The following is a 26,242-nucleotide window of genomic DNA, read 5'->3' as shown; positions in this document are numbered from 1 at the left end:
GAGATACTCTTTAAGACTTTTGTAGTATACTTCCATAATCAGTTGTAGGTTATGTTACTCATTTTCCCCAAAGCAGCCATATAACAAAAACTGAGAAGCAACTGACCTTATAATTAAGAATGTATTAATTGAACTGATCCTAAGTCAGTGATATTATAAAACTGGATTGTGGAGAATCCAAACACTGCAAATAGGTAGACGCAAATGACAAGTGAAGGGTTGACTGTCCAGTGGTGGACACAAGTTTTCTAACTGGATGAAAAAAAAACATAAGAAAATATTTCCTGCTAAAGTCTATGATTAAAAAAAAAAAAAAAGTGATTGATGAAAATGGGCATGGGTTGACTGGGGGAACACAGGAAGAAAACAAGACAAAGAAGATCCTGGAAATAAAAAATAGCACAATATCAACATCGTGACATAAGGAAGAGTAGAGACACAACGTCACACATTAGGTAAGTAGTGACACTGTGTAAATCTGTTTGTGTTTTGAAGTGTAAGGCAGAAAAGCCATAACAACTTCCTAGCTTGTCCCCCTTCATAAAAAAAACATCTGCAAAGTATTCCTTCAACAATCTGACCCCAGGGGTGATTCCTCAGCCGGCATATAGAAAGTCTTCTACACAATGTGCTCTAGATAGTCTCTTGTCCTCCAGTTTAAGACTCTTAACAACATTCTCAGTTTTATTTGAACTTTCTATGCATACCATTCTGTACAGAAATATATTATCTGCTCAAAGAATAGAGAAATGACCAAATGCTATCACAAGATTAACAGATCCATGCTGACATCTGCAACAGTGGAATGACTGTGAAAAGACCTTCTAAGTTATCCTATATTATTCTCATAAGTCTGGACTATGCATCAAAAATTAAGCAAGATTACAGGTAATCACAGAATGAAAACTTTCATCTTGCAACTTTCTTACCTCTACAGAAATTCTCTACTCAAACTAAACTAACTCAAACTAAATGTTCATTTGCAATGACCCAAATACCAGTTGCAAAAAGAAAAATAGTTTATTTAAACATCAATAAGTTTCAGAATAATGGCAGCTTTACCTACTAAGAAAATCGGCACAGGAAGCAATTAACCACCAGTGGAACACATTGGAGTCTTCAAGAAATGTGAGGATAGTTTGCAGTTCCCTGTCTACAGTCAAAGGAAGATGTAATATAGCTCTAAATACAAATCTAAACTGGAATGCATTAGCTAACAGTGTTTTAAAAAGATTATATTCAACAACACATCAAAAGAAATGAAAACAGTACGAACAACTAAAAAAAACATCACCACTCTCATTATAAACACTTCACTTGAACATAGGAAGTTCCATACAAACATGCAGAAGAACTTCTTTATGGTAAAGGTGACAGAGCACTGGAACAGGCTGCCCAGAGGGGTTATGGAGTCTCCCCTTCTAGGCAGATATCCAAGGCCCATCTGGACACCCACCTGTGCGACTTATTGTAGGGTACCTGCTTTAGCAGGGGTGTTGGACTCACTGGTCTCCTAAGGTCCCTTACAACCCCAGCAATTCTGTGACTTTGTGATGAACAGATAACTTTATTGTTTATTTGTATTCTGGCCTCCAGACTGCCCACACAACGATTCAGAAACAGATTATTTTTAGAGAAACGAGACTACACTGCATAAAGTATGAGCATGAAAATTGAAGATAAAATGCATTCCTCATTTCTGCCACATACTAAGTTTGCCCAAAGGTTTCTGTTTGATCTGATTGGGAAAAGATTTAGTACTTCAAATATCAGCTACATTCTTAAAGTCTAACGGACCAGGAGAGCTTTATTCCCATCCTGATTGAATGTCAGGTTTTTTTTTTACTTTCAGACGAGCATGGAATAAAATATAACCATAGAACTAGCAAGGTTAGAAAAGATCTCCAAGATCATCCAGTCTAACTGCCCATATACCACCAATATTTCCCACTAAGCCATGTCTCTCAGTACAACATCTAAATGTTTCTTGAACGCTTTCAAGGACAGCGATTCCACCACATCTCTAGGCAGTCTGTTCCATCACTGGTTGGCTCTTTTGGAGAAGATTTTCCTAACATCCAAATTCAAACTCTGCTGGTGCGACTCAAGGCCATTCCCTCTAGTCCTATTGCTAGTTACGTGGCAGTAGTTGACCTCCACTTCACTACAACCTTCCTTCAGGGAGCTGAAGAGAGCAATATGGTCTCCCCAAGCCTCCTCTTCTGCAGACTTAACAATCACAGTTCCCTCAGCCAATCCTCACAATGCTTGCCCTCCAGACCCCTTACCAGCTTCGCTGCCCTTTTCTGAACATGCTGCACCAGGGCCTCAGTGTCTGTCCTGTAGTGAGGGGCCCAAAACTAAACACAGTACTTGAGTTGCAGCCTCACCAGGGCTGAGTACAGAGGGACAATCAGTTCCCTGCTCCTGCTGGCAACACCATTTGTTACAATCCAGATGCCATCGGCCTTCTTGCCCACTTGGGCACACTGCTGGCTCATGTTCAGACAAGTGTCAACCATCATCCCCAGGTCCATTTCCTCTACACAGTCTTCCAGTCACTCTGCTCCAAGCCTGTAGAACTGCATGGGATTGTTGTGGCCAAAGTGCAGGACACGGTACTTGTTCTTGTTAACTTCATCTCAATGGCCTCAACTCAGCAATCTAGCCTGGCCAGATCCCTCTCTGTAAGGCCCTCCTACCCCAAGGTAGATCGATCCATCCTGCCAAGTTGGTGTGATCTGCAAACTTACTGAGAGTGAAATCAATACCTCATCCAAGTAATCAGTAAAGATCTTAAACAGGACAGGACCCAATATGGACTTAACACCGTACTTCAAGATAGGCAAGCAGACAGACAGAAATACACAAAGGCACACATACACTTGTCATATATAGTCTTACAACTTTACAACAGTTTCCTGTCAAGCATGAAGGAAGCAACAATTTGTATCTTTTTCCTTTTGAAAACACTTCTCCATCAGAAAAACAGACTCATTTTTAAGGAACATATAACATTTAGTGTACGGAAACTATATAGGCAAAGTGCCAGACAAGTGGTGTTTGAATAGTTCAGCAGAAGAAATAAAGACTGTACTACATAGACTGACTACATACTTTCTTCTGGGCTTTTTTAGTATGTATGATGTGTTTGTAAAAGTTATAATACTTTTTAAACAATTCTTTGCAAGCCTGTATGAATACATTCATCTTCTAGATTAATGCTTTTAATGTATGAAGGTGTAACAGAACTGAGCAAACTTTCGAAGGAGTAAGAATGAAATAGATCTTGAAGAACATCTTCTCTTTCTGAAGTTCTATAGGAAATTCTTTCTTTTGCAAGCTGATTGTTCGTAAGTGCAAACCCAAAACCACAAAGATCTTGATTTTTTTCAATGGAGAAGTCTAAATCTCCATATTGCCATATTGCACTGAATTCTGAAACCACTGCTAGGAGCCTCACCAATAGGCAAATCTGCACATTTCTATCTCAAGTCATCCTATTTAGTCTAGCCTCCATTAGCCACAAACCAAATAACCACATTTAAAAGCCTCAGAACCAAAAAATAGCTACCACACACGCTATAGCTCTGCTCAAAACATCAGCTTTGCAGTATTATCAGCAAGCAGTTTGATTCAACAATGGAAACTTCTACTCGCATGAAGCATGCTGGAAAGATGGTGCTTGAACTATGGGCCAATCTTTTAGAAATGGGTGGTGAGACTTTTGTTGAGAGTCATATAAGATTAGGTAAGAAACTGAGTCACTATACTAATTACAACTGTAAAATTTTACACCAATTGCCTCTAAGATTTTAGAGAAAGCATGAAACAACAAAGAATCACTGCAGTTATAGAGTAGTTAGGGAGTTTCTATCAAGTATGATGACACTGAAGGCTAAGATCTCCATCTACTCCAAATGATCTAAACCACAGTTAAGCTACAATAGAACTGATGAGATCACTGTGACAAATATTGGACGAGCAATTCTGCTATTTTATCATAAATGCATATCTACTAAGATACAGAAGACAAGTGCCTTCAGAGGACTTTCCCTTCAGAGCCATGTATATCAGATAAATCATTCAAATTAAATTATAACCAGAAAGAAGATAACTAAAGCACAAAATGCAAGAAAAATAAAACAATATGAACAAGCCAAATGAGACTCAGTTTTCCCCAAAATGGCAATGTGTTTTTGTATGAACTTCTCCTAAATAATTCTTGCTGTCTTTAACAAGATTCTGCACACAAGAAGGGTTGGGTGAAGAGATGTTATGCTAGAACAAAAATGTTAGAAATGTTTTCAAGATCTTTTAGATGAAATTATTCAAGATGTTGGGCCTAAAAGTCACAAAACTAGACCCAGACAAATACACACACATTTTTTTGTTTTACCTTGCTGCGTTGGGATCCTGTGACCTTAAGGAAGGGCAAGGACAAGAAGCGAAATAGCAATAAGAAAAATAAGTCCAAAATTTTTTTCTGCAGGTAAGTGACCGACCAAATGAATACACAAAATTGGTTTTTGAAGAGCTAATGCATAATTTGAGTAGAAATTTCATAGCTACAGAAAAAAAATAATGTAAACAAGAATAATCTTTCAAAAGATAAATTTGAATACTAAACGAAAAACTCAGTATAATTCAGATAAGGAACATTAATTAAACGCTTACTTGTAATGTACGTTTAACTCAGTGACTTTCCATTTATACACTTTTGCATTTATAAACATAAGTCTTTTAAATATCTAATAAGCATGCATTAGTATACTGACAAAAACTTACAGAAATTTGTTTAGTCAGTGATAATGTCATACATTGCATTTCCAGAAATAACACTAAAAAAAGGAGCGTGAAAATTTGGAATCACACTTAGTTATTTATCACAAAACAGAAAATGATATTTCTTCTTCTGTATATTGCGAAACAGGAAACATAGACTACAGCAGTTCCTTGCTACCTCATACAGCATTTAAAAAACATTCATAGCATCTGATATGTATAAAACAATGAGAGCTAATTGTAAGCATGCCCAAACCCCTCCTCAAAAAACTAAACAGCATTCGCAGTTTCATATCAGATAAATCATTATATCTATAAATATTAAAAAAGAATAAAATCATGCATTTCCTGTTTCTCTGCTTTAGTAAATGTACTGAACACAAGTATTAATTGATTAGCAAATACAAGACAGCTTTTAATGTCAGAATCATATATCCTCAAAGTTTTCACAAGTTAGCTCTTTACTGTCCCTCAGAATAACAAATTTCTCTTGATTTTCATTTTCTTGGTGGAAAAAGAGACAGATCACAGAGCAAACAAGGGCTCACATCTTTTACTGTTGCAATAAACTCACGTATTTGCGTTTCCTCTTGCAGAGGATAGCACTAAAAGTTCTATATTAATCCACAATAAATACAGCTTTCTATTTTCAAGATAAGAAAATGCTTGGCAGTGTTCATTAAAAAAAAATTAAAAAGCATCTTTTATTAAGAAGTACTACTGTATAGAGAAAATTAAAAATACTGCATAAATTACTGGTACTGAATATGAATGGCTTCTGCTTCTGTATTATTTCAGTATTTTTATCACGTAAAAATTGAAGTAGAATCTGATACCTTGCAAGATACAGTCTGTTACTATCAGACTTCTAGAATAAAATACCATTATATTTCTCTTCAGCAACTAAACAGTTAAAGTGAATCAACTAAACATCAAGATTTACATTTATTCTACTACATTTATAAAAACCTTCTTTTTGTGACAAAACATCTGCTTTTGTTTTACTGTTGTGAATCTGATGACTCATATTTGCCAATTCAGTTTCTGACATGTAGTTCACTGCCATAACAAGCTGCAGTAAGCCATGAACCAAGAAACATAAATGTCAATTGGAAGCTATGAAAAATGTCTATTATGAGAAGAAAAAAAAATACAGAAAAAAAAACAAATATCAACAAGAAAAATACCACCAAAGAAACAGAAGTATAATCTTACTTCAAAGCTCTTCACTTCTTCTTCACAATCATCATCTTCTTCATCATGGCAACTCTGATAACACACAAAAAGAAAACATTTACTAATAAGCTCAAGAAAGGATAAATATTAGTTGACCAAAACCAGAATTTCTCTTGATCCTCATCATTAATGTTATTAAAACAAAAAAGACGTAAGAGGTAACGAAAAAGTTACCTTTGCCATTATGTCAGCGTAAGCCATATACAGAAAATCTTCATCCAATTTGCTGGGGAAAGAAAAAAGAAGATTAGAACAATAATAGTAGAAAAGGCACTCCAAAATATTTTAAGCATCTTAGAAATCACTTAAAGTATTTCCATGCTCATAATTACAAAAATCTTTTTTGAAAATGAGGACTAATACAAAATGACTAACTAATACAAAATGAAAATTAAGGCTAGCTACAAACACAGTGCCCAGATATGAAGAAAACAGATTCCAATGAAGAGAGCATGGTTAATTTTTCCATTATTTCTACAAGTATAATTAATACTTAGAGTATCATTTTTAAAAATAAACTCAGAAAAGATAATAATTACTGAATGCTGCCAGAAGTACAGTATCCATGTCTATGACAAAGTTTATGAGGCATCTGCGTGTCTTTGTGAAACTCATTAAATCTTATTATCAGTCATGTGAAAACATCTTCACATACTAGCACAGACCAGAGAGGTTTCAGTGTAATCCAAACTCACCATGTGTACGTATCTACATGTTCTGGTCTAAACCGTGCAATTTAACTTAAAGACAGATAACTTTAAATACACATACACCCAGCATAGCATTTCACACTATCCCTACCATTTTTCTGTTAAGGCTGTTCGACTGAACAGTAGAATCAGTTGATGCAATGGATCAACTCTTTTAAGGCTTTCATCTTCTTCTGGTGGTTCCTCTCCAGGTTTCTTCAGGGAAAAAAATAATATAAAGATTAAGGGAAAAAAAAGTATATTAAATTATCTATTGTGAAAATGATTTTTCACTTTCTTAAGCATTAAACACTTGCATACATTATCTTGACATGGTCAGTCAGGAGGAGACAAGCAACTACACCATGAAGACTATATTATGTGCAAAGCTTGGGAACTCCTCTCTTCATAGAAATCAACTCTCATTTTCAAATTCTGAAGCATTAGTGTCTTTCTCTCAGTGTTAACAAGCTTCATCAGTGACAAGGTGACAAGTTAAAATCCTTTGTTTGAATTGCTATGTCACGTATAATGCTCCCTGAGGAACACTAGTCAAACTTGAAGCTCATCAACAGCGTTAGTCAGAAGGAGCCATGTTTACCAACAACAATAACGAAGAATTCTACATGGTGACAAATCAATAATGTATAATAAATGTCTTATATCAATCAATTATGTGTATATACATACGAAGACATACAAAGTTGTTTTTTGTTCCTCCCCCCCCCACGTTTATTTTGCTTTCTGGTTTAGACAGCTCTAGTTAGCTTTCTCTAGAAAGAAAATTTCTTCTTCATGATGGCAATGATTGAAACAACATTTTGAAAAGGATCTATGCAAATTCTGACCTCTGACTTCCTGTTTTTTCCCAAAAGATATTTCAGACTATGTCTTTCATTGCTTCAGTTTTTTAATTTTTCTTTTACAAAGCATGTTGTAAGTCACATAAAATTGGTTATATAAATTATACCTACTCTTTCATTTTCACCTAGCAGCATGCAATACAGATAAAAAGAATTGCATGCACTGTCATGACTGTAGAAGTAAAAAAGAAATATTATAATGCCAGATATTATCTATTATCAACAAGAACTGGCGCCACGTAACAGGTGTAAAGAAAAAGGATTGTTTATTGCCAAGAAGCTGCCTCTAAAATGTTCCTCTGTGAACGCTTTTAGATGTCTTTGTGTATTACATTTCGTATATGTCTGTGAAGTCATCATTTTCCTCTCAGTTCTAATAAGCATAAATTGTAGGTGAGAATTCACTTCTCCTTGACATGTAGTGACAATGACTGTTTCACTAACAAGCCTACTTCTATAATAGGTAAAGACAGTTATGCTAGGCATGGAAAGTTCACTTCACATGACCATATTTTCAGTATCAATTACAAAATCGGAACACAGCAAAATATAATTGGAATTACATGTTACCATTATGGGGGATGCTCTTCTGCTCTTTACTTCAATTTCATTTAGGATGCTAATCTTTCTCTTTAATTCAATGGCAGCATTCTATAACATTATCATTCAAAAAACCTCTCTAACATTACCAAAATTGATGAAGAAAATGGCAAAAATTCTGTTAATATTTCATGAAATTTATTAATTTCCAGAGATTTAATTCAAATTAAATGGAGGATAAAATTCTCCATTAAGTTAAAGCATTTCCTGGCATTTCTCAGAAAATAAGCTTTCACAAATTTTAGTGTTTTGAGACATTTGCCCTATAATTATTTATGCTTAAAAAGTTTAAAGTGCACTTAAAATAAGAGAAGAAAAAAAAGTAAGTCATGGAAGTTTTAGTTGCCATTTCTAAATGTCAAGATCTAAAAGAGTTGCTTTTAATGGAATTTCATTGTTAATCTTCTATTAAACACATTGTTCCCATAGGTCATTATGGTTCAGTGATGCCTACCAATGAACTAATAACAAATTTATTTCACATAAGTTCAAAATTTCATAAAACCAATGCAAACAATAGAATTTTAAATTTTGTCTATGATTTTAATTTCCAACTCTAAAAACCTAGCTTCACTAGAGGCTTAATCTGTTGAATCAAAATTAAGGACAAGCAGAATTAAGCTCCTTATAGTTTTTTCATATACAGGAAAGATATTACCAAATTTGCATAAAAAGACTTATAGACAGAAGATTCAGGAAGTAGATCTGTGTTAGCCTAATCACGTACTTAAACATTCATCTCCTACATACAGAAAATGCCTGTTTCACAGGCCTGGATGGTCTGAATCTGGCAAAGTGAGGAAGGAGAGAGTTTTCAGAGAGAGTTTTAATTGCATTTCTTCTTTTAAGCTATTTCCTCTTAACAGAAAAGAGAGTCCAAAATTCTCAGTACTGTGAAACAACGTACTAAGGCATGGTACATTATAGTTGCTGACTACAGAGAGCTAAAGAATGAGGATTCTTGGCTACGCTCTCTGAGCCCTAGCTTCTTTTCATTTTCTACTAGATATCTGAACAGTTCAGAAACACCAGGCCTTTTAACTTTAAACACAATCCAAGGCTCTTTCCTTTCTCCCCTTCCTCATGAGCCTGGACCCTCTTTATTCTAAGAAGACTGACTTGGCCCTGACAGAGATGGAAAAAAACTTCCTAGCACAGTCATTCCCTATCTTAATTCTTACCCAACCCTCACATAAAGCTAGATATCTGAGAGATGATTATAAAAGGAAGAGAACACAAGCCTCTAATGAAAATCATCCCAGGGATTATCAGGCATTGAGTCTAACACCTTGACTGATGGTAAAAATCTTTATTTCCATGACCAGCAATCCAATAGGACTCTCGTGCACTGGTAAGTCCAGCGAACAACATTTACACGTCTATATCTGAGGAACTGACTCATCTAAGACTAGAACTCCTCTAGTTTCCTATTCTAGTCTTTTGACTTAAATGGCTTTAATGGGGGTTGTAATGACTTCAAAAACATAAAAATTAACTGTGAAGAAAGAAGGCAACAAACTGTTCCCTTTCTGCACAGGGCAGGTGAAGAAAGGCAATATCAGCAGCTGGCATAGACAGAAAGTTTTATAATGACTGAAGCCCAGAGGTAGATTGCCTAAGGAAATTCTGTAATCTCCAGTGTTTTTGTGATTTTTAATATGTATCAGAATGTCTTGGTTATAAGCTCACACTTTTGAGTAGCGATAGCTCAGATAACCTCTTACATGTCTCAGAGACTTATGATTATACAAGATGAATGTTAATCCATAATACGTTCCCACAACCCTTTGCACCCAGACATACTGCTAAATCTTCTATCAGTTTGTCTTCAAAATAGTGTTCTTCTGTTTCAATCCAAGATTTGTCATATCCTTGAAGAAAGAGATTGACAGCTCGGTGCCTATAAAGGATAGTTAAAACAAAAGTTTTAAATTCATAAAGAGAAGATCTGATAAATATGAATTTCATTTTGCTTGAAGAACTGTCCTTACATCGTGGCTACCATTTAAAAAGGAAGCAGAATTCCTATTGGAAACCATGTCCAAAGCATTGATTTTAAAATTGGTCTTTACATTCAAGTTTTCTATTCAAAAGAGTTACACATTAATATTTGTAAATTTTGGATTAAAATATAATAACAATGTTTTCTGGAAAAAATAACATAGAACTCCAAAGAAATAAAATAAATCACTTTGCCACATTAGCGAATTTTATTTTAAAATGAAATATTTTTTTAATTTCAATACTAAGATAACAGCAATGGATAACACTGGACTGTGCTCAAGAACTTTTTTAATTGTTCAAGATAAGTCTTACACATTTAAAATCTTAAATTGTTTGATTTTGAATGAGCTGCATGGTTTCTTTTCCCCTAAGGACTCAATACAAAGCAGACCACGTGACAAAGATGCATCCATAAAGAATTTTATTACTTAATTATCTAAGATAACTCTCAGGCTCATATACCAAAAATGAAGAAGTACAATTGAAGTATATAGGAATGTCAGTTACATACAGGTGATCTACACACTGGAAGATGCTACAAATGGAATTAGCTTTGTTCTGTTTTCAGCTGCCAAGAGAACTTCATTTCAGGTTAGTATGATATTGCAGACCCTTGTGTTTCCCAGGACAGACTCAGATACACCATACTAAATGTGATAACAACAATATGCATTCTTAGTAAGAATTACTTTATGTTAAAAATATTAGATATAATTGTTCTGGAAACTATTTAGCTACTGCATGAAAACACAGATTGCTTTTTCTGCACATTCATTCCTTTGAATACCTTAGGACTTTAAGACTCATTTGATTATAGATTCTAAACTCTATTGAACAAAAGGAAAATAAAGGAACCTCAGGATGAAACAGGCAACCTCAGATGAAAAGGAACCTCAGTATGAAACAACTACAGTATGTGCATAATTTCCTAACAGAAAAATAGAAATGCTCTTCCTCAAAGTTCAAGATAGACTACTTTTCAGATAAATAGTACCAGTTTATTTCCTGTGTATAGTACATATTGCATCAAATAATAGAGGTAATTCAATAGTTATCACAGAATTGCAGGGGATGGATGGGTGAAAATCAGGAATCAGACTAATAATGGACATCTGATGGCTGGGGTCTATTACAGGTCGCCTGATCAGGGAGAGGCTGTACAATGAGGCCTTCTTGATTCAATTACAAGAAGTGTGCTCGCCGGCTCTTGATCCATCCTCTTGATGGAGGATTTCAAACACCCAGATGTCTCCTGGAAATGGAATATTGCAGGCTGCAAGCAATTCCAGAGGCTCAAAGAGTGTGCTGGAAGCAACTTACTCATCCAACAATTAGACAAATCAACCAGAAGATAAGTGTTACTGGACCCACTGATAACTAATGCAGAGGAGCTCAAGAAAGATGTTAAGATTGAAGACACTTTAGGCTGTAGTAAGAATGGCCTGGTTGAGTTTGCAATATTGAGGAAAATAGGCCTGCCAAAAAACAAAGTCAGAACCCTGAACTTTAGAGAGCAAAATTCCAGCTGTTTAGAGAATTGCCAGATGAGACCCCCTGGGGAGTAGTCCTTAGAGAAAAAGGAGCAGAGCAGAGCTGGCAACTCTTTAAGGACACTCTTCCGAGGACACTCTTCTCTGTCCCCCAGTATAGGAAAATAAGAAGAGAAAGCAAAAAAATCAGCATGTCTGAGGAAGGACTTGCTGGTCAAACAGAGACAAAGAATGACATATACAGGCAGTGGAAGCAGGAATGGGTGCCTGAGAAGAATAGTTGTGCTGTTCAGACATGCAGAGCTAAGATCCAGAGAGCCAAGACAAAATGGAACTGAATTTGGCAAGGGATGTGAAAAATAACTAAAAGGGATTCTACAGGTACATTTATCAGAAGAGAATGGCCAAAAAGAGTGTAATTCGTCTCATAAATGAGAAGAGAAAACTGACTACAACAGACATGGAGATGGCTGAGGTACTCAAGTTCTTTGCCTCAGTCATCTTCAGTGGCAGACAGGATTCTCATTTCTCACACATTCCCTGAACCTCACATCTGTGAACCTCTAGATGGGACTGTGGGACTCTCCTACTGTAAGAGAAGAGTAAGTCCAATACACCACCTCCCAAAACTGAACAAGTATAATTCTGCAAAGTCCAGCAACATGCATCCTGGAATCCTGAAAGAACTGGCAGATGTGGTTGCCAAGACATTCTCCATCATATTTGAAAAGTTGCGGCTGTCAGGCAAAGTCCCTGTTGACTTGAAAGAGCCCATTTTTAAGAAAGGGAGAAAGGAAGACCCAGGGAACTACAGACCAGTGAGCCTCTCCTATGTGCCTGGAACAGATCCTCTTGAAAGACATTGTAGAATCACAAAAACATAGAGATTCAACAGGAACTCTGGAGATCACCAAGTCCAAATCCTCTGCTAAAAGCAGGTTCCCTACAGTAGATTTAGAACTAAAGTGTTGTTCAGGCAAATCTTGAATATCTAAAGAGAAGGAGCCTCCACAATCTCCCTGGGCAGCCTGCTCCAGTGCTCCATCACCCTCACAATAAAGTTCTTTCTCATGTTTGTATGGAACTTCCTGTATTCTAGTTTGTGTCCATTGTCCCCTTTACTGCAGTTGCACACCACTGAAAAGAGCCTGGCCCCATCCATTTGACTCCCACACTTTAGTTATTTATAAACGTTGATGAGATCACCTCTCAGCCTTCTCTTTTCTAGGCTGAACAAACTCAGGTTTCTCAGTGTATCCTCATAAAAAAGATGATCCCTTAACATCTTCTCATCCCTCCACTGGACTCTTTCTAGATTATTCCAACCTTTTTTGATTTAGGGAATCCAGAACTGGACACAGAACTCCAGATGTGGCTTCATCAGGGAAGGGTAGAGGGGAAGATTAACTCCCTCAACATGTTGACTGTGTTCTTCTTAATGTACCCCAAGATACCATTGGCCTTCTTGGCCACAAGGGCACACTGCTGACTCATGGCCAGCCTGCTGTCCACGAGGACACCCAGCTCCTTCTCCGTGAAGCTCCTTTCTAGCAGGTCAGGCACATGGTTATTTGTCCCCAGGTGAAGACACTACACTTCCTCTTGCTGAATCTTAGAAGGTTCCTCTCCACCAAACTCCCCAACCTGCTTACATCTTGTTGAATAGCAGCACTGCCTTCTGGCATATCAGTCGCTCCTTACAGCTTTGTATCATCAGCAAACATGCTGAGGGTGGACTATGTGCCTTCACTCAGACCACTGATGACAATGTTGAACTAGACCAGACCTAGAAGCAACTCTTAGGGAACACCACTAGTTACCAGTCTCCAACCAGACTGCCCTACCTGTCAAAACCCTCTGAGCTCTGCTGTTTAGCCAGTTCTCAATCCACCTAACTGTCCACTCATCTATCCCATGCTTTCTAAGCTTCATTACTAAGATGTTATGGGAGACGGTGTCAACTGCCTTGCTGAAGTCAAGGTATACAACATTCACAGCCATTCACTGCTCATCCTGCATCTACCCAGCCAGTGAAGACATTACAGAAAGGCTACCAGGTTGGTTAAGCATGATTTTCCCCTGGTGAATCCATACTGATGTAACCTTATCCAGAACAAATAGTTCCATCACTTTTCCACGGATGGAGGTGAAGCTGACTGGCCTGTAGTTTCCTAGTTCCTTCTTGCCCTTATTGAAGACTGTCGAGACACTGGCTATCCTTCAGTCTTCAGGCACATCTTCCATTTTCCAACACCTTTCAAAGATGACTGAGAGCAGTTTGGAAGTCATTTCTGTCAGCTCACATGGGTGTATCTCATTGGGGCCCATGGATTTTTGTGTGTTGGTTTCAGCTAGACACTCTGTGATCATTCTTTCTCAACCAAGCAGAAGTCTTCAATACCCCTAGATTCTTATGTCCAGAATCTACATTCCCAAGGGACAGTCTTAGTAGTAAAAACTGAAGCAAAAACATGTTCAGTAACTCTACTTTCTCAGTGCTCATTACCAGGGCACCCATCTCATTCAGTAGCAGAACCACATTCTCTCTAATATTCCTTTTGCTATTGACATACTGAAAGAAGCCTCATTTCCTTGACCTCCCTTGCCAGATTTAATTCCAAGTGGGCCTTAACCTTCCTTGTAGCATCCCACCATGTTTCTATATTCCTCCCAAGAGACCAGATCCCTTTTCCACTTTCTGCAGAATTGCTTTTTTCATTTGAGCTTTACCATGAACTCCTTGCTCCTCCATGTGAGCCTCTTGGCACCTTTTCCTGATTTCTTATTCTTAGAGATGCACCAATCTTGATCTTGGAAGGAGGGGTACTTGAACATCAACCAACTCTCTTGGGTCCCCTTACCTTACAAGGCTCTTACCCATGGGATACTTCCAAGTAGGTCCTGAAGAAGTCAAATTTGTCTCTTCTGAAGTCCAAGTTTCCAGTCCTACTTACTGCTTTGCTTCTTCAACACAAGATCCCAAACTCCACTATATCATGATTGCTACATCCCAAACTGCCCCTAACCTTTAGATCCCCACCCAGACTTTCCTTGTTAGTAAGAACAAGGTCCAGCAGCACACCTCTCCTTGTTGGCTTCTCCACCTCCTGCATCAGAAAGTTATCTTCACTGTATTGCAGGAACTTGCTGGACTGTGTGTGCTTGGTAGTGTTGTTTATCCAACAAATATCAGGATGATTGAAGTCCCCCATAAGAACCAGTGCCCGGGATCATGAGGCTGCTTTCAGCTGTCTGTAGAAGGGCTCATCAACTTCCTCCTCTTGATCAGGCAGCCTGTAGTAAACACCCACAATGGTGTCACCTGTATTAGCTTTCCCCATGATTCTCACTCATAAGCTCTCAACTTGTTCATCCTTAGGCAGAGCTTGATTCATTCCAATTGCTCTCTCACACAGAGTGCCTCAACCATCTTGCATCTCAAGCCTGTCATTCCTAAAAAGTACTTAACCAGAGTTATACTACATTTTAGGAGGAAATTCATCTCCTAACATATATATATATATCATATATATATCAGTCATATATATAATATAGTGACCCCAATATGACCATTTTTGTATTTATCTCCTGTGAAAGGCATCCACTTTTCAAAAAAGAGAGTATAACAGGACAAAAAGGTGGAACAAGTTCAAGAGTAGAGAACCACAGATTTAAAATGATATTGTCATTTTTTTTTCAGAATGTATATTAAAGAAAGGAATGAGATCTATTAAAAGAAAGCACCATAAAATGTACATTATTTAGCTTCTCAGGCACTGTTTGCATATTTTTCTTCCTTTAGATCTCACCGAATAGCATTATATGCACATAAACACAGTTGGCAATGATAGAACAGATGTAGCTCTTACCTTGGCAAGTTATACAATGGTGCCATTCTAAAGCAAGCAACTACTGCTCTTTTCCTCTGTTTAGACAGCAGTTTATGCCAAACTGCTTTTTTGGAACGCTGAGGATGTTCAACCTGTTATATAAAATATATACGGAAAAATAAACAATGCCACAGTATCTCTACTCCCTGAGCATAGTAATAACAACAAAAATGTTAGATAACAAATCAGTTGGAAAGATAACAAAAATTAGAGATGGGAAAATGCGTTCTAGATGGAGTTCAAGTGATGAGACAAATTAAAAAGAAGAAAAAACAACTCAAACAACATCAAATCAAACTGTCTTCCCTTTTATGGCACAGATATTCTCCTTTTTTACTCAACCCTAATTCTTAGATATTTCAGATTGAGTATTATCATCAAGCCCACCTGTTAGGAAATCTTACATTTTAGTACAAAGAAATTTCACGCTTGCTTTCTTTTGTACACAACTCCTTACATAGAGTGCACACTTCCACAGTGGCCCAGAGGGAATTTTTCTAAACACCACCAAGCTTTTATTTCTAATGTTTATCATGACCAGCAACAATAGAAAGGAATTACATTTTAAAATGAGACTTAGGTACAGTGATTTACTTAGAACTAAATCACTTTCATGAATATAAATATCAGAAAAACACAGCTGCCATCACTGAAACCTGGTGATATGATTTCCATGAGTGGAATGTGGCAATTGTTAGCTGCAAGTTGTTCAGAAGGGACAGATGTAGAAGGAGAGAAGGAAGAGAGAGAAAGGAATTGTGTGAAGAGCTGTCCCTAAAGAATGGCCATAAGCAAGTTAAATGCCTCTGGGTGAGAGTTAGAGACTGAGGCAGCAAAGGGAGCCTTGAGGTTGGGTGCATGCTACAGGCTGTTTGATCAAGGAGAGCCTGTTGATAAAGCCTTCTTCCTCCAGCTACAAGAGGCATTGCAATTGCAGGCTCTTGTCCTGCTGGAGGACTTCAGCCACTTAGAAATCTGCTGGAAAATTAGCATGGCGAGCTATAGGCAATCCATGTGGCTCCTGAAATGCACTGAGGATAACTTCCTGGACCAGGTAGTAGGCAGCCCCAACAGGAGAGATACAATGACAGGCTTGTTTCTCACTGTGGTGCAGAAGACCAACAGCATGCTAAGGTGCATAGCCTGACTCAATAACCGGGAACAATGATTGTAGCCATGCAATACTTTTCAATGGTCTACTTGTAGTTTTTGTGATTTACTTCACTTCAGCTTAAAAATTGATAATAAAATAATAAAATAAAATAATAAATAATAAATAATAAAATAAAATAAAATAAATAATAACATAAAAATAAACAATAAAATAATAAAATAAAAAATAATAAAAATTGATTTGATTTAACCTTGACAATCCAATAATGTTGAGGGTGAGGAATTGATAGAGGATTGTTTTTTGGAGGGGCTTTTACTTCATTTTTAGAACAGTTCTACTAGTGGAATATTAGCTTTTCTGACTCCCAGCAACATCAGAACAGTCAATGGAAATTAGCATTAGCTGAAAGATTTGGTGATTCTCACTTGTATTAAAATGAAATATTTTGTCTTAGAATACGTAGTGATGATAATGTGTATAAACACTCAATATTCAAACATGAAAACATAGTTTTCATAGTTATCAAAGATAACTTCACAAGTTTAGTGAAATACAAAAAATAATTCACAGTTAGACAATAAACATTTAATTAAACAGACTGAAAATGCCACAAAGCATTCAGTAAAACTGGAGAATTGCACTTGTAAGATTAAATGGTGACACTCTAAAATAACTTCCTTTCAAAAAATAAAAACCAAGTTATGAGTTTGTTATGAGGAAATATAGAAAAGTAATCACAGCAAACACACAACAAAGTCAGTACTAGCAATTTAGAAGTCAGACAAATCCAAGTGTGTAAGTTAGATAATTAGTAATGTCTTCACAAACAACTATAAAATTCTCTATACTTTCCCAGAAGAAATAGCCTCGGCCTACACAAGCAGATCTCTGAAAACAATAAAAACAAATAAATTAATAGTTCATGGAAAGAAAACACAAAGAAATAGCTAAAGTACTGATCTTTGCAAATACCATAAGGTCAGTGACTGTATGCGGACAACAAAGGACAACCTCAGATTATCATAGAAACAGTCCCAGTGTTCATTATAATAAATAATATTATAAACACATAGGATTATCAATTTTGACAAGAGAAAAAAGGAAAATATAACAAAACAAATCTTAAAAAAAAATAAATAAAAGCACAACTACACATGGGCAATTGTCTACAGAAGAGGAATGAAGCTTTGGAACAAACTCTCTAAACTAATAGTTGGAAAAAAAAACAACACAGAAAAACAAATAAATAAGCAAAGTAGAAAAAAACAACAAAAAAACCCAACAAAATATTGAAACCACAGAAAAGTGAAAAATACATAGCAGTAAGTGAAACGTGAAAATTAAATTTTTCAAGTAGTCTTTGATTTGTAGTATGCACTTAGATTTTTTTCTAACTGGCATATAGTAAATTGCACTCTGAATTTGCTCTCTAAAGTTATCAATAGAAAAGTTGTATATCAAATCATCTGACTGTCCAAATTCATATAGCTAAAATATGCAACTTCAAAATATATAGATAGTTTAAGTTTAATATATAGATAGTTTAAGTCTTGTTATTTCCATAACTGAAGAATCTTGGGAAAAAAAAGACGTTTTTTCAGTAAATGAAAGAAAAAAGAATATAAAACTAAATATGTCAGGTGAAAGTTTTGTTTAGAATAAGAAGCAATGGAATTGGGAAGATATCCCTAACCTGTTCCAGATGAAACAGTACATTAGCTATATCAAGAACTCTTTCCACAGTCTTCTCTGGATCTGATGAATCTTCAGTCCTGTTAGGTAAATCTTTGTAAAGTGCCATCTGCCATCTAATGGCGGGATCCTCGAGCTGCAGGAAAAAAATTTCACACGTAACCAATGCTCAAAATAGAGTGATAAACAGTTCAATTAACACAGAAATTGTTTGAAAGGACAAAAGAAACACTTTATATTGCTGAGCCATACCCCTGAATGGCTAATCCACACAATGCCCACTATGTTCACTGGAAGAACACAAGAAACAAAAATGCAGACTGATTTGTGCAATATTTGTTAACAGCTTTCCAAGGAACTAAAATAATTATAATCATACAAAGAGCAAATGATCATGGGCCAACTATTATCAGTGATGAATATACTATCTAAGGAAAAGTACTAAATATGAGGTAGATAGAATTTTATACAGCGACTTTCCAGTTACTAAAATAAATAACAATGAAATTGTTGCTTTGTTATTTGCATCTTAATTTTGAGTATTAGTCATGGAAATAAATATTATTTGTATCTGTTTTTTGCATTTAAACTATTTTCAATTATTAGAAAATCCTATTTTTACTGATTACTAAAAAAATTAATGCTATTTTATGAAAAATGAATTGAAGATGCATTTGCTGATTGACCTACAAATCATAAAAAGCTGTGTGAAGTAAAACACTTTCTAATTTTTCTCTTTATATTTTACTCCATTTTAGTGATCTCTGACTCTTAATTTTACTATTACCCATCTTTTTTTTTTATTTAATATTTTGTCTCCTCAGTGCTCCTACTATACAACACCAATGAAACACACATTTCATGTGTGTTTTTTTGTGCCAATGGCACTGATGACAAATGGAATACAGTAACCATTTTACTGAAAGCTGTGACCAGTGATCCAATTCCTGACTGTGCAGTTTAGGTGTAAATGACCACTTTGGGAGACTAAGCCCCAGGAATCTGAATAAGGCTTAAACTCAGCCCTTACTTTTCTAAAATATTTTTGTGGATCCAGATGTCAGTTTCTGTCTAAAAAGAGACGATAATGCTCATTTACCTCCACAAAACATCTTCTAATGCACAATTTACTGGAGTTTCACGAATGATTATAAACTTATACAGTCACTCAATAGTCGCTTATTACAACCTAGAAAGCTACAATTGGAAGTCTTTTGTGACCTCTTGGCTTTTCCTTTTCTTAATAACTGTCAAATCCACATCTGTGTGAGTATTTGACTGTATCGTCATGGAAGAATAGTCCACAAAAGACTTCTTATGCACAGGGAGAGATGTCTTTTGATCTGAGGACTCCTCACATTCTATCAAAGTACAGATTTTTTTTGTATAGGTAATTTTCTAAGGGTATGAGTACTTGACATTTCAAGATGTGAATTAGAATGGCTGGAAGAAGATTTTGGTGACTTAAGCTTCATCTGTGTCAAAATGAATGCAAGTTTTAGCATGAATTTCCTGAAATAAAAGGCTCGGTACTGAGTAACAGCATGCAGGCATGTAAGGAAAGGAAAGACAAAAACAGGATGAAGACAAATATAGACAGTGATAGTCAAATGCATGAAATAGACACTGCAACATTTAGAGCTAAAGATTTAGGAGCATAATTATTAAAAAATGTTTGCAAAAAGAAATCCAGATAAATCATATATAATACAAATGACTGAACACAGCGTCTGTGAGAAACCAAAGTGGTCAACAAGAAAACATTGTTTGAAGAGAGACTACTGCTATGCTAGCAGAACTCCTTGAAATAAAATTAGACTTTCCACAGTGTTAGGTTCCTCTGTTCTGAGAGCCACCTTACACAAACATCATTACAATAAAGTTACATATTAACTAGTAACATTAAATAATAACTGAAACTATTTATTCAGCTTATATTTCTTTAATATCCAACTGCATCATGTGCAGAAGGGCAGAGTATGCATATTGCACATTAGCACAGTCTTTTTTAACAGGAAGCATGATATCTGACCGTATCTGATGTTTACTCAATTCTGTCACAGGAAATGGTGACCAAATACTAATGACATCAGAGAACTGCAGAGTAACTGACTGTAAGTACTGAAATTAATGTTAGGCAATGTATCTTTAAATAATTAAATTAGACACGTTTTTACTTTGAACTCTAGAATACATTAGCACTAAATGATTCAAGACAAGATACATTTCAAGCCACTGAGAAATAGCAACTTATAAATAGATAATAAACCACATAAAGCTAACAAATGTAATAATAAATTGAAGTTTTGAAAACCTAGGAATGCTGTGTTCTGCCCATAATTAAATGGGCAGAACATTCCCATACAGGTCAAAACCAGGGTTTTCATAGCCAGTAAAGCAATATGATATCAAATAAAGAGAAGTTCGAAAACAAAGCTAGATACAAAAGCTATTTGGCTTTGTTAGCTAAATACAGTGTTGTTCCATTTAAGAATGCCATTTTTCATTCATTTACACTTAGGAAAATCAGAATCAATCCTTATAAATTTACAACAAGAAAATGTGTCAGTTAAGATTGGAATTCAATAAAAAATAATAATCTATACTGCTTCAAAAATACTTTCTTTTCCATGAGCTAAAAAAAAAAAAAGGGACAGAACATAATGATTTTTTACTTCACAGAATATGCAAAAGTAGCAGCTTCCTTTTCCCTTTAAATTCAAACTGATATAAGGTAACATCATTTGCAGATCCTATCACAAATAATTAGAAGGTAGAGCTTAAACTGTGATAGGCCTTGTTTACATGCCCAGTTTCATATTAATTGTGTTCATAGGGATTCAAAATGCCACAGGCTATATTACAAAGTGCATACATAAGCACTTAAATAACTAACATTTAAATGTTGAAATTAAAAAGTTACCTGACTGAAGAGAAAAAGAGGTTACAAGTTATCGTAAATAACTGAGGCAAGTTCTTATGATATGGCACCGATAAATAAATTCAATGGAAAAAAGATTTTATCTTTATAAAAACTACTTATAAATTACCTTGCCCTGGAGATGAAGATTACTGCGAATGATATCTCGTACCTCATCCTCAGTATCTTTCTGTCAAGAAATTATAAATTATGTGAATCAGGCACGGAAGGCAGTGCTGTATAAACATTAAGCTTGGGTTCAGTCCAAATAATAATTAAAATTGACAGTGAGGAAAACAATGAGGAAAAGTGAGGAAAATTTCATTGGAAATATGTCTTTTTGGATGAGGTAGCCATATTCAAAACTCACAGGAACAAGTTTTGGATGCCACCACTCATATTTATTCATATCAACTCAACAGACTATATTTGCATTTGAAATAAAAAAATACCGTCTCATACATAAGCATATATATACAAATATAAACACACTACAACTTTGAACGAAGCTTTACCAAATGAAATTGACACTTAGTTCTTACACACATTTCCAAATGTAAGCTTCACAAAACAATTTAGTATAAAAAAGAGCAAAAAATAACAGTTTTAATTTAAGAATATTATTTCTGCCAATTTATTGATCATTTAGAAATTAAACACGCAGAAGTTCAAACATTTTTTTTGCCTCCAATATGAGAACAGTGCATAGATTACTGCTATCATCACCCACTGTCCCTTTATACAACAAAATTAGCCTTTATTATGAATAAGAATTCTAACTATATATTAGTTAGCAACATTAAAATGAAAAAGATTACATATCAAGCAGAATTAATATGAATGTTCCACTTGTAATTCTAGCCTTAATTTTTCACTTTCTAGGCTGGACACTGGAAAATAGCAAGGGCAGACACTTCACCTAGGAAGTTGAAAGTCAGAAGAGCAATGTCAAGAAACACCTAGGAATTCTAGAATATTTTCTATATAGCATTGTTTATTATGAAACATGATTAAGCATTTTCCTGTCAAAGTGCTCTTGTTGTAGGAAAACAAAGATTGCATAGTATTTGTGCCATACTGTGAAAATGAGAGCAATGCAAAGAACTGAAAAATTCCATTAGTAAAATAATTCTTCTTTTAGAAATGCCATGTGAGCACCTACCATGCTGAATCGGTTTTTGGCCAGTGCAATTAGATCTTGGTCTCCAGGAGCACAAATATTTAGACCAATAGGAAGTAATCTCTTCAGTGCTGCCACAATGAGAGAGGTCTGCATAGAGTACCGGTCACCTTTCCGCTTCATCTTCTTCCTCTCTTGATCAGAAACTGCTGCCTACAGTATAAAACAAAGATGGAAAATAAAATACAACATATCAAATATTAAAGAAATCTATTATTAAACAGTTAGTTGTGGTAACAGCTTCACACTTATTTCTGGCTTGACAAATTAAATTCACTACTTCCTTTGCAGCTAAATAGCTATTATTGCAAATATTTCACATCAGCATCTTCAAAGATCAACTGTATTTCTCAAATGACTACTTATTGCTCCTCAACCCAGTGTTTTAACTTCTTACAAGTGTTCAAAAAATAACATTTAAAGTAATAATACTAATGCTTCTCTAGAGTTCCCTTGTCTCCTTCTACTTTGCAAAGAGAACAAATATTTACACTACCTTGGACATCTTAGATTTGGTGTCACTAATAAGGAAGGACATGTTGTTGATTTCATTTTGTACCACAAAGTTCTGTTCTTCCCTTTTGAAATTCTGAAACACACAGAAGATCTCAGCTAAAAGCACAGATGACATATGAGGAGAGTATCCAAATGAAATTAAAAATATAGATGAATTGGAATTTATAAAATTCACAAAAATAAGACGAGGACAGAAAAACATAATGAATGATCAAGAACAGCATTGAATTCTAGTTTTATTTAGGTTACACCGGCTCAAAGTTTTGTGTTGCTATTGCAATTTTTCTACACCAGAGAAAAGGAAACATTTATCTGGGTATGAAACAGACATGATAAATATCTCTAATTCACTATAAAAATTTGTTTAGGTTTTCCTTTACTAATAAAACCATCCATTCCAATTTTTAGCATTACATGACCCAATATTATTTAGATACATAAGTAAGTTTAAATAAAAGTCTGAAATTATAAATACACAAATAATTTGTTGATCTAGTTCCTATTTACAGAGAAAAGTGAGTACAGCAATGTTTGTAATAAATCTTAAAGTAAAATTCAGACACAACTGCAAAAATAAAGCATCTTCCTTCTGAAACTTGAAAAAACTGAATTTATGGCAAAAAAGAAAAGAAATTCAGTGCAGACAAGAGTCCATAAGAAGATCAAATTCCTGAAATTGTTTAGTCCCTTTCTATTTTGAGTTTTTTCTTCTTTTTCCTCCAGTAACTGCATGAATCATACTTCATTTTCGTTTTTGTACCATCAGTGATAGTGCCTGATTAGATCTTACATCCAGACCCTTTTGTTCTTGCATGACAGAAATCAGACTTGAGAAACAAGGTTTCTATATTTGGTAGAAGTGCAGGTAAGAAGAGATACTTAATTTATGAAACATTAAATGGTATCATATAAGTAAAATATTTTATTTGGAGATTGCTTTTAAGACGTTACTTGTTCTTACTTGCTACTTGCTCTTACAATGCCAACTTACTGGCTTGTGTTTATGTAATCCATCTACAGAGCTATGCTTAATAATTGAATTACGTACATTTATTAAAGTCTGTGCTGCAACACAAATTAAGTCACTATAAGTAGAGCTGAGCACTTCCTTCAGAAAACAGAAAACCTTTCTACTAGCACTGTTGAGAATCTTTTCAAAGTAATTTTTGTTCTACCTCTGTCTAGAGGCTCAAGCATGTAGGCTATACAGTTTAACAAAATGTCCTCTTCTTTAATGAGACAACTATTGTTAATGTGGCAGTCATTTACTCAGGTTATAAAACAGGTTTGAAGCTGATTAAAAATATGGCAAGGACATAGGCCTGAACTAGTTTAATTGTAATTATATAATAATGCAATATACAAAAAACATCCAGTCCTTGTTATTATGCTTCAGAAAAACCCATCAATCCCCCTAACTAGGCCAACATTTAAGAAGCATCAAAAAAATCAAGTCATTACTACCTCCACAGCTACATTTTTAACTCTGAAATTAGCTGTGTTTTCTCAAATAAAATAAATAATACAATTGACAGCCTAATAGAAAAACTACCTTAAAATATATTTACCAAAGATTACTTACATGAGACTTTGACCAGTAAATAAAGACTTCAGCCACCATGCGGAACAATTCTTCAGCTTCAGGGTTGGGTTCTTTCAGCCATTTTGCCCTAAAAATTGGTAAAAGGGTTGAAATGTTGATGATCCTTATTGGCTTTATAATTGAACACCATTTTCAACATTTTACATGGATGAAACCCATCAAAACCAAGCATGCAAATCCTTTCTAGTAGCAGTGACTTTCTGATGTCCTATTTCAGAACTCTTAAAATTCTTATAAACCTAGTTGTAACTTATCACATTTATATTGGACCTACTACTTTTCCTCTTCTGATAAAGGTTTATTAGTTTATTATGAGCTGTAAAGCATCAGCTTGATCAACTTTAAGATTTGCAGGCTGAGTAAAAGCTACTTTAATTCAATAGTGGGCATACCAAGTATAAGATATGGTATCAATAAACAAGATTTTATGAGATTTATTAACCTATTCCTCTCCACATACCTGTTATAGTCCACAAATCTAATCAACAAAGGGTAGAAGGCATAGAGGTCCCGTGCCAAAGTGGTGAACTCATCTAGGATGAGCAGTTCAGCCTCCGACATGTCACCTCTGCCTTCTGCTCTTAGATGCTCTTCATCCGATACAACCACTGCTGCTTTTTTCTTTAGCTTATCCATCAGTGGCAGGAAGTGTGTCTTTAAGAGCTGTGGCTTCGCTTTGCTTATGATGGGCTGGGAAAACACTATTTAAGGCAATCAATATTATAATGTACAGCTGGCCACAAAATATGAACAAAACTTTATTTTTCCCTCCTTCTTGTGTTTTATTTCTAGAGTAGAGAGTAAAATCCTGCCCCCATTGAAATCAGCAGAAGTTTTGCCAAGAATTAAATGTGGTCAGGATTTCACACAGTCAATTCACTTGGTAACTATGGGGGCAAAAAACAATTTAACAGATCATAAATCTTGAGGTGCCTATTTACAGATATTTTGGCAACATATTGATAATTACCTGCATAATTTTGTTGAACAATGTGGAAATTGTTTAATGGTTTAATGCAAGGGTAGATACCTACATAGCTAAAGAGTGCTCACAGAAATTTTACGAGACATTAGTTCCTCTTTTGCACCTTGTTTTTCAGCTTGACTAAAGTAGGGTTGGAAAGGATGTTCTAGGTATTTACAAAGCAACTCAAACAGCCTGCTCATATTTCTCATGTACAGTAGGACAATGGAAGGCTTGCATAGACAGAAATGAGACTGATTCAACTATCCATCAACCCATCATTTGAAACCTGTTAGCAAAATATTTTGCAAATCTACTCATAAAAATTACAACGTAAATTAGCCCTTCATCTGGGTCCATTAGTGGAAAACCATTTGTAATATATCCAGTACCAACTTATCATTAGACTTCATTATGTTGCTAGACCTCAATAGAGTAGGAATCCAAACTGTTACCAGCTACAACAGTAAGTATTGAAAAATGATAAGACTATTTGAAAAACTGAAATTACAACACTGATGTACTGTGACTTCTACTTAAAGATTGCAACACTAATAAATGAACTGTATTAAAATAAAGTTAAATGTCTTATCACAAAGAGGTAATTCCATGTTTAAAAAATGGCATTTCCACATTTCATTGTAACAGAAATGCCAGAAGGAACCAGGTCTCATAAAGAACAAGAAACTTCCTATG

General features: G+C 35.3%; 1 protein-coding gene across 6 annotated transcripts in view; it reads right to left on the bottom strand.

Moving 5' to 3' along the window:
• RYR2 (ryanodine receptor 2) overlaps positions 1–26,242 on the bottom strand; it is a 342,228-nt gene that overhangs the window by 45,379 nt on the left and 270,607 nt on the right. For 5 of the 6 annotated variants that reach the window (XM_048936711.1, XM_048936712.1, XM_048936714.1 and 2 more), the window contains 13 exons: positions 25,043–25,283; positions 24,562–24,649; positions 22,960–23,052; positions 22,446–22,616; positions 21,414–21,473; positions 18,365–18,499; positions 17,525–17,559; positions 15,537–15,650; positions 9,977–10,073; positions 6,823–6,926; positions 6,196–6,247; positions 6,001–6,054; positions 4,400–4,423 (listed from right to left, as the gene is read on the bottom strand). In XM_048936711.1, the coding sequence (XP_048792668.1) occupies positions 4,400–4,423; positions 6,001–6,054; positions 6,196–6,247; positions 6,823–6,926; positions 9,977–10,073; positions 15,537–15,650; positions 17,525–17,559; positions 18,365–18,499; positions 21,414–21,473; positions 22,446–22,616; positions 22,960–23,052; positions 24,562–24,649; positions 25,043–25,283 (1,268 nt within the window). The remainder of the gene's footprint in view (positions 1–4,399; positions 4,424–6,000; positions 6,055–6,195; positions 6,248–6,822; positions 6,927–9,976; positions 10,074–15,536; positions 15,651–17,524; positions 17,560–18,364; positions 18,500–21,413; positions 21,474–22,445; positions 22,617–22,959; positions 23,053–24,561; positions 24,650–25,042; positions 25,284–26,242) is intronic. The other variant, XM_048936713.1, reaches the window with a different exon arrangement.

This window comes from Lagopus muta, chromosome 2, assembly GCF_023343835.1.
Source record: "Lagopus muta isolate bLagMut1 chromosome 2, bLagMut1 primary, whole genome shotgun sequence".
NCBI lineage: Eukaryota > Metazoa > Chordata > Aves > Galliformes > Phasianidae > Lagopus > Lagopus muta.
Note: the sequence above shows the minus strand (reverse complement) of the source record. Positions and strands in the feature narration are given on the sequence as shown.